Genomic DNA, 15134 nt, shown 5'->3' on the forward strand with positions numbered 1-15134 from the left:
TGTTTATGACCGTTTAGCTCATTCTACTTGATTCTTTAGGAGTGACCCCGCCCCCCCACCTGGTCACCAATAGTAACAGACAAGTCAGCCTCATTTATAATTTTCACATGAATTAAAATTATCCCTCTGCACTGAAAAGCACCCAAATTCCACTAGAAAAATAGTTGTGCAGCTGAAAGTGCAATCAGGCTGTGGTCAGGGGGTGTACCAGGGTGTGGCTGGGGTGTTGCTAAAAAGTACACATTATAAATGTGCTGGATTGCTGTCTCTGCTCCTAGCTTGCATTGGAGATCTATGTGGCACATAGAGTTACCAGACTGGTGATATATGACTGGCCCAGCCAGTAAATCACCAGCTAGGGCTGGGGCCAGAATTATAAACTTACCAGCAATGTAATTTCAAGTAAACTGGTTATACCCTATAAATCCTACCCTTTCCTGACCCTCTCCGCTGCTGGATTTTCCCTTATAAGAATTATCCTGCCCATTTCCCCACCCCCATGTGACAACACCTCCTATTACCCCACCAAAAGGCCGGCATTTAATATTCTATAATAGTATACTATACTATTATATACCCACGCCAAATCCACTTATATGTGACGGCACTAAAGGGGCAGGGCGGTGCCAGCACAAGTATATATAGTATATAAATATAGTATAGAAACACCCGGAGGCGGAAGCTGAGCATAATGATGTCACCTCAGCGTTTGACCCACATTTGCCAAGGATATGCCCTCGGCAGCCTCAACCTGCCTGACCTGAAGGAAAATCCACTTCTCCCATGGGTTGTGGGCCTGCTCACACATCACTAGATGAAACCCAGGCCCAGACTGGCAATCTGTGGGTTCTGGCAAATGCCAGAGGGGCTGCTGTAAGGTGCCATAGTCACTCACTATTTATTGGGCCTATAGGGGGCTGTTTGGCCTCTGTGTACTGAAAATCAGGCCCAGACTGGCAATCTGTGGGTTCAGGCAAATGCCAGAGGGGCTGCTGTAAGGTGCCATAGACACTCACTATTTATTGGGCCTATGGGGGACTGTTTGGGCCTCTGTGTACTGAAAATCAGGCCCGGACTGGCAATCTGTGGGTTCAGGCAAATGCCAGAGGGGCTGCTGTAAGGTGCCATAGACACTCACTATTTATTGGGCTGGTGGGGGCTCTTTACTGCTTGCATTCACCTTTCCCAGCATAATGTAATTATCCCATTAATTTAGGCTTAAACAGCTAGCATTTATACCAACTGCGCTTGCAGCACTAGGCCTGACTAGTATTGAGCGCAAAGATAGCGCCAAATATCCCACCGTGCCCCCAGACGCCCGGCCTGACTAATGAATACGTGCAAGTGAATATTTATAGACGCCGGACAGTCACTAGAGCTGCCTCATCCCCACAGCCAGGAGGGCGGGTGAAAGGAGACGCATCGGATTGGTGGGGGGTGTGCTGGTTCAGCCAATCAGCGCGCTAATGTCGGGGGCACGTCACGGCGGGCCGGCCTATGTATAGCTGGGCTGGGGGAGGCCGCAGGCTTAGTTGCATCAGGTTTTTGGGGAGGCGTGACAGCCAGCGGGCTCTGCAGGTACAGTGTGGGCAGGTGCGGGGAGGGGGCCCTGGGTATCTCTGGTTAGTAGCTCCCAACATGTTGGCTTTGTTGGGGTGAAATCTGTCTGCTCTTACTCTGTACTGAGAGAATGAGGTGGGGAGGGGGGGCATTGCGGGAAGGCTTGAGACCTCATTGCACAAACCGGGGAAGCCAGACATTCTTACGTTTATTGAACTCCATATCCCAGCATCCCCTACCAGCTTTTTCTTTTTTTTACTATGTAAAGAATGCTGGGCTTTTATAGTTCAGCAAGTACAGGCTGGGTATACTGAAAGTGTCCTGTAGCTGTTTCTTGCTATAGGACATGTATTGCTGGGGCTTATAATTAAGCCTGTGGCTGCCTGGTACATTTATGCCTAGTTTGGGCCAGATATGTGCTTGGTGCCAGGGCCTATTAATAGTTTTAAATATATTTGGTGTCTATTATATTGCATTTAGGGCAGGCTGGCTGTTAACTTTATTACACGTTCCCCTGCCCTGTCAGTGGGATGAGGGCCAGTGCTTGGCTGGCAGTGTTTGAATGAAAGTGAGTTGCAGTTTGGCACAGTGAGTGTATGCTTGGGGTACTACAGGGCAGACTGGGCCTGGGGCAGACTGACCTCTGCCTTCTGATAAGAGAATGGCTGCAAATTGGTGTCAGAGTTTCACCTGACGTGACCTGCTCTGCTGCTCTGTATATTGGAATCGCCCAAAGGATCAGAAACACGTGTATCTGCTGTGTTAAACTGTAACTCTCAGTAATTGGTTGGAGATGGGAGAGATTCCCTTCGCTGTGGCCTGTAACTGTATGTGCCAACACTCTGCATAGTGTTCCAGCCTTTATCTGTGCAATGTGAACAGGCTCAGACCCGTACCAGCAATCTGTGGGTTCTGGCGAATGCCACAGGGGCTGCTGTAAGATGCCATAGACAGTCACTATTTATTGGGCTGGGGGGGCTGTTTGGGCCTCTGTGTACTTGGAATGCCAGAGGGGCTGCTGTAAGATTCCATAGACAGTCACTATTTATTGGGCTGGGGGGGCTGTTTGGGCCTCTGTGTACTTGGAATGCCAGAGGGGCTGCTGTAAGATGCCATAGGCAGTCACTATTTATTGGGCCTTTAGGGGGCTGTTTGGGTCTCTGTGTACTTGAAATGCCAGGGCCTATTTTGAATCTGTCCAGATCTGAACGGTCTCTTAAGGTGCCCATACACCTTAAGACCTGCTCGCTTGGCGATGTTGTCAAGTGAGCAGATCTTCTCCCGATATCCCCCACCTACGGGTGGGCGATATCGGGAGAATCAAGCTAATTCGATCGTTTGACCCTTGGGCCAAACGATCAAATTATAACGACGAGTATAGGCAAAGTCTGTCCAGGGACCGCATCAACGATCCGATGTGGTCCCCGATCCGACTAGATTTTTTTAACCTGGCCGATTTCAGGTCGGGTAGCCCCGTCGGTAGTGCCCATACACAGGCCAATTAGCTGCCAATCTAAGGGACCCATATCAGCAGCAGCGGCCCAGTGTATGGGGACCTTAAGGTAAGTGCCTGCAGCTCTAAAGCTGTTCATGTGACCCATTGCCACAGAGCAGTCACTCCTACTTATTGTAACTTTCCATTCTTGATTCTGGGGTAAAGTAGGGCACAAGTCACATTCTCTGTATCCTGTATTCTCACATTTCTCTGTATCCTTCACTGTTATTTGGCTTTGTGCAGCATTTCATTCCTCTGCTTACAGGGCACTTTTGCAAGAGGCAAATAACTAAAAACCTAAATCTTTCCAACTGGTCCTGTTCCAAGGTGCCAGCATGGTATAATGGGCGGCACTGCTATGGGCAGGCTGCATGTGGAGTGACTCCCTTTGGCTGAAGCTGGGGGGGGGGGCAGGGGTGTGAGTGCTGTAGTTGTGGCCAACTGCACACGTATTCACTTGGGCTTCGACATCTGGAAGCCCAGGCTATTGGCTTGTAGACTTCATCTTTGTAGCAGACTGCAGCACTGCAATGTAAACACAAGGCGAATATGAACTTAGCCACATAGCAACTATAAAAGTAATGGGAACTCTGGCTTCTGAACCACAATTAAAGAGCCCCACACAACACAAACCCCTAACATCCCTATCACTGTAATCTGTTCCTTCAAAAAGTATGAATAAATACCATTTTTATATGCTGAAATCCAGCTGCAAAATTCTTTTTCATTTGAAATCCTGGCAGGGGAGTTGGGACTAAAACACTGATGTTACAAATTGTAACTTCTCCACGGCTTACGGGCAGCATGCAGGAACTACATAACCCACAATGCATTGTTCTATGATGTTTCTTTCCTTATTGAGATCACATGTGCAGGGAATTGTAGGATATGGAGGATGCAGGCTGAAGGCAGGTTGGGGACAGTTGACTAGTGTTACATTTTAAGTCTCAAAGTAGCCAGCCAGATCAGCAGGGGAACAGGGGGTGGGGCTTAGGGAACTGTTCCAAACCATATTACATTAAAAATCATAAGGCTGCATTAAGTAATGTGTATCGCAAAGTTGCTTGACATTTGTTTACTTTTCAAAAAGCTTAATTTGTGTTTGGTCGTAGTTCCCCTTTAATTCACATCCCAGTTGGGTAGTGCTGCAGTGTGCAACATAGTGCATCTGAACCCGTTCACACCAGGACATTAAGTGGTGTTTGTGCTCCGTACATGGTTCTTTAACAGCTGAAATTCTCACGTAATTCAGTAACCGATTTCACATCCTCATTACTTTCACCATCTGACCTTAATGATGCAATCAGGAGGAGTGTTGTGGGCAGGGGCTGCCTGAGCCAATCCGCTTGTGCCTGACTGACAGACTAGTTGCATGTCGTGGGCTAGATGTCATGTTGTCAGAAGGTCTGATTGCAGCCAATTTAGAGCAATTGTGCACTTTGGAAAGTCATTCGTTTGGCAGCTAACTGGAACCTTTTGCAATAGGCAGAATTTGTCTGTCTGTAACCGGGTCATGTTCTTTCACCTAGTTACCCTAGAGATTCTAAACCTAGGGGTCAGGACCTGAAAATGAGATTCCCCCTCCCCATGCTTATATAAGTGAAACTGTTGTATAGGCTGTACCTGTATAAAGATCCCCATACACAGGCCAATTCTAGCTGCCAATATCAGTCCCTTAGACTGTTTCGGCAGCTAATCGGCCCTTGTATGGGCACTGATGGGCCTGCCCGACCTATATCTGGCCTGAAATCGGCCAGATATCGATCGGGCAGGTTAAAAAATTTAGTTGGATTGGGGACCACATTGGCTCATTGATGCGGCCCCAGAGCCAACTTTGCCTATACCCGTCATTCTAATTCGATTGTTTGGCCCCATGGAGAAGATCCGCTCCCTTGGCAACATCGCCGAGCGAGCTGATCTAAAGGTGTATGGCCACCTTTTAGTTTGCTCTGAAACGCGCTTATCCGTAGTTAAGAAGCTCAATGACTAATCAGAAAAGCTGTTCAACGGCAAAGAAACATCTTTTACAACGGATTCAAAACCCCTCTAGTATTAAATGATATGAACAAGATGGAGTAAAGAAACCAGATCTGATGGATTGGCCCTGTGGGCTGATTAGTTCTAGGATCACTAGGGGAAAGCAAAGGCCTATGCAACTGTCATGGCCTATTCCTGGGAGGTGAGAATGGACTGGGAGTATCATTTATGGTACTAAAATTTTCTTTTAGGGAAAAGGTCTTTCTCAAATGTAGAAATGATTCTATAATGAGCCTATTCAGTAATGGGCATCATTGCAAGGAATGGCTGTTAGCTGTTTAAATGTTGCATGTAAGGGCTCAGCTGCACAAGAGTGTGTGACACGACTGCATGGGTGCACTGGCACGTACTTGTGCTCCGTAATGAGCTGATCAGTGGGACGTGCCATCTATTGGCATTGCTAATGGATAATTTGGCACCCACCCCATTCAGGCAGTTTGGCAACGTGCTTCACATTCTGTATTCAGGTGATCTGCCAGCACTTCTGCATGCTTTCTCCTCTCTGGCCAAACAAGGGGGAAGGGGGGATATTTTGTGCTGTTATACTCTGGGCTTAATAAATATCCTCTTTCGAGTGCATAAAACAAACTCTACAGGAAATCTGTATGCTGTGATTTTTGGGTTCATGGGTGGCTCAAATGGGTTATAAACCTTTCATAATGTCAAAACTTTCTTAAAAATAGGTTTGAATGATTTGCCTTCCTCTTCTGCCTCATTCAAGCGTATGTTAGCCACTGACCCCCCAGCAACCAAATTCTAGTCTCACGGAGCAACACTTGATTGTTTTTTTTTTTTATACTTTACTTTCAAGCCCTCTCCTTTTTAATTTCCAGTTTGTTACTGAAACCCCTGCCTGGTTGCTAGGTTCAATTGGATCCAAGCAACCAGGTAGTGGCTAAAATTCCAGACTGAAGGGTGCTGATCAAAAAGCTAATTCAAAAAAAGGAAGACTGATTGCATATCTTACTAAAATTTAACTTGCAATACCCGCTAGACTTTCAACAGGTTAAAGTAGAGCTAAACCCACTTATCCAACAGGGCCAAACCACTGGAACCCTGCGTGGGCTGCCACTGTTACTGTGGCTTTCTATTCAGCAGGGGTCCCTTGATATGAGCTTATAGCTGTGGTGTCCTGGGGCAAGGGACTGTGGTGCCTGCTGAGAAAAACCCCAGGCCAGGGGCCAATTTGCCATGAATGGCTGAATGTTATTTGGCACAGAATGGCATGGGGTGACAGGTTTCACATGTGATAGTCTGGGAATCTGTATCCTCTTGCCTGTAAGCTTACATGGGTGACCTTGCTGTCCGCCATATTTGTATCCCACCCCATGTCCTGGCCACTCTTTTATGTAAATTCTAATTAACTCCTTATTGGCTTTTTAACATTCACTAGTGATGTATCCTCACCATATTCTGTATGTTTTGCTCTCCCCCAGGAGGTACAGATTCTTCCCCCACGTATCCAGAATGCTTTCCAAACTGATCCAGAGACGCACCCTGGGTGTTTTCTATGGCAATGTGAAAGTGTCTATGAGCTCTGCCACAACTGCTGCCACAGAGAAACCAGCGGATGAAGCTTTATCATCGGAATGTGTGTTTGAACGGGAATCCAAATACGGAGCGCACAACTACCACCCTCTGCCTGTAGCACTTGAAAGAGGAAAAGGTTTGTTTTTATTTGTTGGATCCCCAAACTCTCTCCTTACAGCAGAGTAAATTGGGGCATGTCTTTTGCAGAGGTTACTAAGGTAATAAATCATATGGAACCCCCAAAATATGCCAAATAGTGGACAAAAATATAGTTGAACTAGGGTTCTGAACTGAACCATCCTTCGTACAAGCCTATTGCAGATATAACCCAGGTTTATGAAATGAATTTGACTCTTCCCCTTTTATTCTTTAAGGCGTGTATGTTTGGGATGTCGAAGCAGGCGGTATTTTGATTTCCTCAGTGCCTACAGTGCTGTGAATCAGGGGCACTGCCATCCAAAGATCCTCAATGCACTGAAAGCCCAGGCGGACAAACTCACTCTCACTTCCAGAGCTTTCTACAATGACGTGCTGGGCGAATATGAGGAATATGTTACAAAGCTCTTCGGCTACAACAAAGTGCTGCCCATGAACACCGGTACGGCACAGCTATTAATTCTACATTAGGTGTGCACCAAATCCAGGATTTGGTTCAAGATTTCTCAATCTCTGCACTTTTTATCCTTTTAATTTTAACGCTTCAGACATTCTATATCTTGAACCAAACTAATTCTGGACCTAAGGGGTAGTACACCTTAAATTGGATTTTAGTATGAATTGCTATTCTGAGACAATTGGCAATGGATAAAAGTGAAGTTATAGGTGAACCACTCTTTAGTCACATGCCTTTACATCTCTGAACATGGCATTTCTTTCCTTGATACATTTTTTTGTGCTATTTCAATATTCAAATTAGAGTTTTGGTTTTGTCTTTTGCAGAGGATTTAGCTGAATTTAAAAACAAAAATCTAGATTTTGGTAAACAATAAGTCAGCCACAAGCAGTAGTGTTCCTAGAAGTGCCAGCTGGAGCATTCAAACACAAATGGCATGTTACAGTTAACAGTGATGTTAATTTGAATGTGTTTATCCCTATCTGAAATCTTGTGTGGGCTAAATTATAAACAAAAGATGTACCCTTTTAAGATACAAATATTTGTGTCAGGGCACCTTAACATTCTCTACGCTAGCAATCTAGTGACACCCCTCCCTCCGATAAGCAGGAATCTGTTAGTGGCTGAGCTCTGCTACATATGCAGCATAAGGACCTGAATTGCCAATAAGTATAATACTCATAAACTGTGGCTAGCTAGTACAGCTGGTCATTTGGCCAGTATGGGAATTCAGTAGGTTTTTGCCATCTATGCAGTGGTGTGAAATCTTACTGATCTGAACCATACGCACAATCCAACTGTGGCTTAAGAGCTAGATTTTCTTCTGTTTACTTCCCTAGTAACTCCTTAAATAAGCTCCCTGCTCTGCCCAACTTTACCTATTTGTTCATTTTTATTTCTTATCAAGGGCTTGGATAAAAATTGAGATACAGGGAAACTGTGTAAAGGGGGGGGGGGGTTGGAGTGGCAAAGTAGGTTGCTTGCCAAAATATGGGGGGCTGTAGCATTGGCTAGCATGGTCCCCTTCCTATCAGATGTTAGGCAGTGGCTAAACTGATTTTTCCCCTTATGTGGCTATGTCCACTCATAAGCTGTTTCTGTGAGCTGTTAATAGCCTCTGTCTCAGTGCATTGTCTGCCTTACAGTAAGGTGATGAAACTATGGCTTTATGCTGGCCCTTTTGCAGCCTATATTGCAAGTTAAATACACAAGCTAATGGATAACTTCATATGCTTTAAGGTGTTGAAGGTGGAGAAACAGCATGCAAGCTGGCCAGAAAGTGGGCCTACACCGTGAAAGGGATCCCCAAGTACAAGGCCCAGATTATCTTTGCAGGTAAGTCATGCCTGGCGTGGGAATGTCATGCACCTGTAAATACCCTCCATATATACACTTCCACTCACAGCTTTAGTATTTTTAAAATTAAGGTTCTAAATGGCCAAATTCAGCTATTTCAGCTTCATTTGTATTACAAAGCTTAGTTCACCCCAGTTCTGCTGTCATATTTCCCTCTTTGCTAGAAATGCCTATACCTTCCTAACCAAACTTACTTTTTTTTTTTATAGCCGGAAACTTTTGGGGGAGGACAATGTCTGCAATATCCAGCTCTACAGACCCATCTAGCTACGAGGGTTTTGGACCATTCATGCCAGGGTTTAAAATTATTCCTTACAATGACCTTCCTGCTCTTGAGGTAAAAATTTGATTTGCAAATGTAATTGCTATCAGAAAGCTGAGTTTCAAAAAACTTTCAAAAAGATGCCAAGATATTAAGGGATAAACTTACTGTTAGGAGAGAGCAAAAAACATCATAAACCTCCAGAACTTTTTCATGTCTTTCCTTAAATTTAAATTTCAAGTGTTTTAGTGAATGTGCTATTCTAAAGGTTTACTTATCCTTTTAGCCTTGATTTCATTAAGTATTTGAGAGAAATGACAGAGCAGACAGATTCAGCATTTTTCTGACCTTAGAAATGAAATTTATTAAAGCAATCAGTTCTTGTATATAGCATTCCCACCACAAGCAGCTGAATCCCTTATCCAGAAAGTTTCACATTATGGAGAGGCCATCTCCCATAGAATTATTTGCTTATAATGGAGTCTAATTTTTAAAAATGACTTCCCTTTTTCTCTGTAATAATAAAACAGTACCTGTACTTGATCCCAACTAAGATATAATTACCCCTTATTGGGGGCAGAACAGCCCTATTGGGTTTATTTCATGTTTAAATGATTTTTAGCAGAATTAAGTTGGAGATCCAAATTACGGAAAGATCCCTTATCTGGAAAACCCCGGGTCCCAAGCATTCTGGATAACGGGTCCCATACCTGTAATACAGATTGTATTCAGGACACTTTGAAGCATGCAAATAAGCCACATGTTATACAGCCTACAATAACACTTCATGCGTGTGTGAATATATAATATAAATTAAGCCAAAAGCCCCAGAAGAGCACCCAGTGTAGAACCCGAAGCAAGCTTGGTACCAGTAATGTAGCTGGTTTTGTCTGCCTATAAACTCTGCAGAATGTAACAAACTGATCTCTTACAGCGAGCGTTACAAGACCCCAATGTTGCTGCTTTCATGGTTGAGCCAATTCAGGGGGAGGCCGGCGTGATTGTTCCAGACGATGGCTACCTGACAGGGGTGCGGCAACTGTGCACTGCACACAATGTGAGTTTCTATAGAGAAAACCCATGCGTATTATAGTGTAAAAACACGGAGTTACTAGTAGCAGCTACTTTTTCACAGCTACTAAACTACAGAAAATCCCCTGCCATAGACAATACTGGGAATTGCCTCTGCTAAAACACACGTTCAGACAATTATCAGTAAATAATCAGCATTGTCTATTTCAGTAGCCATGACAAGTAGCTGCTACTAGTAGCTCCGTGTGGCTTCACCCTTACATTCATTCCTGTGAAGGAAGCACTGGCTCACTTTGAAGGCAAATTAAAGTGGAAGTAGTGAGTAAAAAGGAACATGTTTTCCTTTTATCGGGGGGCAGAAATAAAATTAAATCTTAACTTTCCACTGGAGTTTAATAACTACATGTTCAGTGCTAATTATCCAGCACACTGTTTGGGGGTCCGTTTTTATTAGTGATATTCTGCTTAGGGAAGGAGATGCATGGCATAATGTAAACCTCCAGTCTTTTAGGCAATAATGAATAAATGGTGCTGGTTTCCCTGTGGGCTAAAAATTCTATTGATCTATTGGGTCCCTGTCTGCTTTTCAAACGAGGGGTGGGCATGTCCTAATGGTCCTGGGCAGATGCACAGTAGTAGGGGAGTAGGCAATCACATGCCTGCAGTCACACATGGAAAGACAGGCTTCAGTCCCCTATCAGGTCAGCATAGCTGCTGATTGGTTCCTATCCTACAGTGCTGAGTGCTGCTGGCTCCTCTGCACAGCCTGGGAAAGAAGGCAGCAGGAAATGGAACAGATGGGCATTTGGAGACATTCAGTAAATTGTTCCAAAACACAATTTTTTTCTTCTATGAGTGTAATGCACTGGCACATTTTTTTTTTTTTGTCTCCTTTAAAGGAGAACTAAACCCAAAAAAGATTATAGCTAAAAATGCCATCTTATATACTGTACTTGCTGCACCAGCCCTAAAGGTCCCCATACACGGGCCGATTGTAGCTGCCGATATCAGTCCCTTGGATCGATTCGGCAGCTTATCGGCCCATGTAGGGGCAGAAACGAGAAGCCTGCCTGACTGATATCTGGGCAATTTCAGGTCAGATATCGATCGGCCAGGTTAGAAAATTCAGTCGGATCGGGGACCACATCGGCTCGTTGATGTGGTCCCGAACCGACTGCCCCATTGCCGCCGTTAGAATTCGACCCCAGGGCCAAACGATTGAATTCGCCTACAGGTTCCCCGATATCGCCCACCCGTAGGTGGGGATATTGGGTAAAGAGCCACTCGCTTGGCGACATTGCCAAGCGAGCGGATCTGCCCGTGTATGGGCAGCTTAAGTTTCGGCATCTCAATAGCAGCAATGATCCAGGGCTTCAAACATGTCACTGGAGCTTCCCATCTTGGGGGAAAGTGTCAGTGTCTGGGATGCTAACCTTAGGGGTCATTGCAAATTATCCAGCAGAAAATGAGGCTGGTCTGTAATATAAAATCTCCAAACAAGGAATTTCAAAAAAGAGAAGTACTCTGAAAAGTAAACACTATATGTGGCACATGGAGAACACCCCCCTAGTGATCACGGAGGGATATAGCAACTAAGAACAAGTTTCAAAAAGCTGCTGAAAAGTTAACCATTTTATTTCAATCCATTAAAAACATTGATAACCCCTACAGATATGGCCTAACGTGTTTCATGCTTACACAGCACTTAATCATATGCCCTATGATTAAGTGCTGGGTAAGCATGAAACGCTTTAGGCCATATCTGTAGGGGGTTATTAATGTTTTGAATGGTCTGTAATATAAGCTGATGCTCCAGGGCTGATTATTATATTCTGGTGCTAATTGCACTAGTTTCTGAGCAGCTATGTAGTGATTTATTTATTTACTTATCAGCCTTACATTGTAATTTTTATGTTCTATAAACACAGTATAGTGTGAGTGAGTCCCTAAGCTCGGGTAAGTGACAGCAGCACAGAGTATGTGCAGGGAATTGGCAGAAAAGATGGGGGGGCTACTGGGGCGCTACTGGGGCATCTTTGAAGGCACAGATCTTCCCTGCTAAAGGGCTGTGGGTGCCTTGGGATGGTAAATATAATGTATAACATTTCTACCCTACTTTAGTTCTCCTAAGGATTATGCTGCATAAGAGATAAGCAGATTTAGGTTAGGATTTTGGATGTGCAACTGTACAGGTATTTGGGGTTAAGCCTTTGCCTTGTGCTTTTGCAGGTGCTATTCATTGCTGATGAAGTACAAACGGGCCTGGCTAGAACAGGCAAGATGCTAGCAGTGGACCATGAAAATGTCCGCCCAGATATTGTGATACTTGGGAAGGCCCTGTCTGGAGGAGTTTACCCAGTGAGTATTTAATCTCCTCATGTTACTGCTGGTTTGATAATACCCTGACTATTTTCTTTTAACTACCAATCCAGCACTTCCCAGTTGCACAATAACCCATACACATCTTTCATGTTCACGTTAAGGTGTCTGCTGTTCTGTGTGATGATGAAGTCATGCTGACCATAAAACCGGGAGAACACGGATCTACCTACGGTGGAAATCCTCTGGCGTGTCGCGTGGCAATGGCTTCTCTAGAGGTACATTCCATTCCATAATGCGAGTAGCATCTCTGGGACTTTGCTTTAAATTCTAAGTGTGCCTGGCTATTCCACTTTACAGCTGCACTTATTGTGTTTGGGTAGGACTGATTGGCTATGTAGCACACATGACCAATACAAAGTGGGACAGTAAAGCCTTTGCTTCTGGGACATGTCTAAACTGCCCATGGGAGCCCTAGGTACTGTACACACAGCTCCTTTAATAATCAAGAATTCTTTTAACTGGATCGAGGTCCAAAGGATCTTTTTTATACAATAACATGACTGCAGTTTAAAAGGGTTAAAATTAACGTTTAGTATGATGCAGAGAGCAATATTCTGAGACAATTTGCAGTTGGTCTTCATTTTCTATTATAGGTAGTTTTTTGATTTAACCTCTTTAACTCTCCAGTTTGGAATTTCAGCACCTATCTGGTTGTTAGGGTCTAAATTACCCTAGCAACCAGGCAGTGGTTAGGATGAGAGACTGGATTATGAATAGGAGAGGGCCTGAATAGAAAGATAAGTAATAAAATATATTTTTATGGCTGGTTGCTAATGTCAGTGTGCAAAGTATGCAAAATGAGAGACCAAGTTTCTAAGAACTGGCCATTTTATAACCTACAAAAAGTTTAACTTAAACGTAAATGACCTCTTTATAGCTAAATATTTACTTGCAAAATTATTAGTACCCTTTTGGTTCCAGGTCATTGAAGAGGAGAAGCTGGCAGAAAATGCAACCGCAATGGGAGAGCTGCTGAGAGCAGAGCTGATGAAGACTCCATCTGACATAGTGACGGCTGTAAGAGGGAAAGGCCTACTGAACGCCATTGTCATAAAGGAAAGCAAAGGTACAGTGTTCTGTAACGGACATCGGAGACATATGGGGAGATTTGCCCTATGCAGTCCATTGTCTGACTTGATATTTAAGTGAAATATTGCTGAACTAGAACTCTCAATCATTGGGTAAAGCATGCTAGGGTTTATAGAGCTGGAATATCTGAGTCTTGATTGCGCTTTACATTGGTTTATATCTATTTTTCAGACTGTGACGCATGGAAGGTGTGCCTCCGGCTACGTGACAACGGGCTTTTGGCCAAACCCACCCACGGCGATATAATCCGACTGGCTCCTCCTCTAACCATCAAGGAAGACGAGATTAGAGAATGCACTGAAATCATCCACAAAACCCTGCTGTCTTTCTAAGCAGCCAGTCACTCCCTTGGTGTCATGTCGTCTTATGTTGCACGTTCCGTCACTCATGTCTCTGATTGGATGGTGTGTTGTTACTGAGACTATTCTGGGGCTTCCTGGAATTGGTTGTACTGGAACTAAAGGTCACTGGAAGATCAGCCTGAGCTGTGCTTCCCTGATGCTTCGGTGCAAACTCCTGTACAGTAGCGCAGTCACCGCTGCAGATGCAACAGTGTCACTGGCTTTGTCTGTGCCCAAAAGCCCTGCAAAGTCACTGGCCCTGATGCATTTAGCAAGCATGATTGTCTGTATGTAGTGCAGAGGGGGCAGAATAGTTCAGTCTGAGTCATGGGTCGCCCCCTGCCCTGAATTAGTGTATAGTTTTATATGTGGTGCAGGTCTTAGTGCATTTAAATTAACAGGACTTTATTTAATATTTAGCTTAATATAAGATAAACTACATTTATTGCTTTGTAATGATGAAAAGAAATAAAGATGAATTCTCTAATTCCCTATGCTGTGGCTTTTTGAAACATCAGAATGTTATTGCAGTAGTTGCAGAGGCTGAAAATGGCACCTAACTCCATCTTTGCTCCATTTTGCTGTGCTGTAATCCACATGCCCTCAACTGTAAGTTTAAGGTTAACCCTCTGCTGGCCTGACTGGCAAGCTGCCTTAGCACTGATTTGGGTATAACCCATAAGTGTAGAATCGCCATTGCCTGGCACTCTGTAATGTAGCCTTAATAAAGTAGGCATATTGGCAGGCAAAGGGGTAAAGTCGCTATAACACCATTCCTGTGCTGGCTTAGGTTTGTGATGTCTTCTATAGGATGTAAGTCTCAAGCGTTATCCCTGCAATGAGAAGAGCCATCCCTGGATCGCTTTCTGGCTTTTTATCATTCTAATAAAAGGACCTCTGTATTCCTTGGGATTGCAGTAAAGCCATGGCTCATTGTGTCATTTTTTCCCCCTTTTCTCTATGGCTCACACTAAGGGGGTGGATTTATCATTAATAACTTGTGTTTTTGTTTTTTTTTCTGCTTTATTTTTTAGTAAAACAGATTGAAAATGACGAGTACTATCTGTTACCACTTTGTTTTTGTTTTTTTATTTAGGCCAGACTGAAACACTAACCATATGGGCCCCCTCTGGACAACATGCAACAAATAATTATACTACATGGTAATGAATTAGCACCTTCTTTTAGTACTGGGGACTAATTCTGTAGAAGTTCTTATAATATGAATGTGCAGCTTTTCCTTCTGTATCAGGCAGAAAAAACATTGCATGGCTAGACTGATGCACCATTAGGCTAGAGGGGTTGGTCTTGCTTAAAGCACAAGAATAATAGTTGCATGCTGGGTAATGTCGGCACAACTTTTCATGCTCCTCCGCCCCAACCTGAGTGGTTCATGCTCTTTGACAGAGGACTTTTGAATATTTTTATAAGTAAAGG

At 44.0% G+C, this 15134-nt stretch overlaps 1 protein-coding gene across 1 annotated transcript; it reads left to right on the forward strand.

Moving 5' to 3' along the window:
- Window positions 1-1562: 1562 nt before the first annotated feature.
- On the forward strand, window positions 1563-14189 carry oat (ornithine aminotransferase). Its single transcript, NM_001016936.2, is given in 11 exon segments — window positions 1563-1578; window positions 6529-6758; window positions 6997-7018; window positions 7021-7220; window positions 8475-8570; window positions 8801-8928; window positions 9788-9910; window positions 12115-12243; window positions 12369-12482; window positions 13189-13333; window positions 13528-14189. Coding segments are annotated over 10 exon segments (1317 nt in total). The 5' UTR covers window positions 1563-1578; window positions 6529-6559; the 3' UTR covers window positions 13689-14189.
- Window positions 14190-15134: the final 945 nt, after the last annotated feature.

The sequence above is a fragment of the Xenopus tropicalis genome, chromosome 7 (assembly GCF_000004195.4).
Source record: "Xenopus tropicalis strain Nigerian chromosome 7, UCB_Xtro_10.0, whole genome shotgun sequence".
Classification (NCBI taxonomy): domain Eukaryota; kingdom Metazoa; phylum Chordata; class Amphibia; order Anura; family Pipidae; genus Xenopus; species Xenopus tropicalis.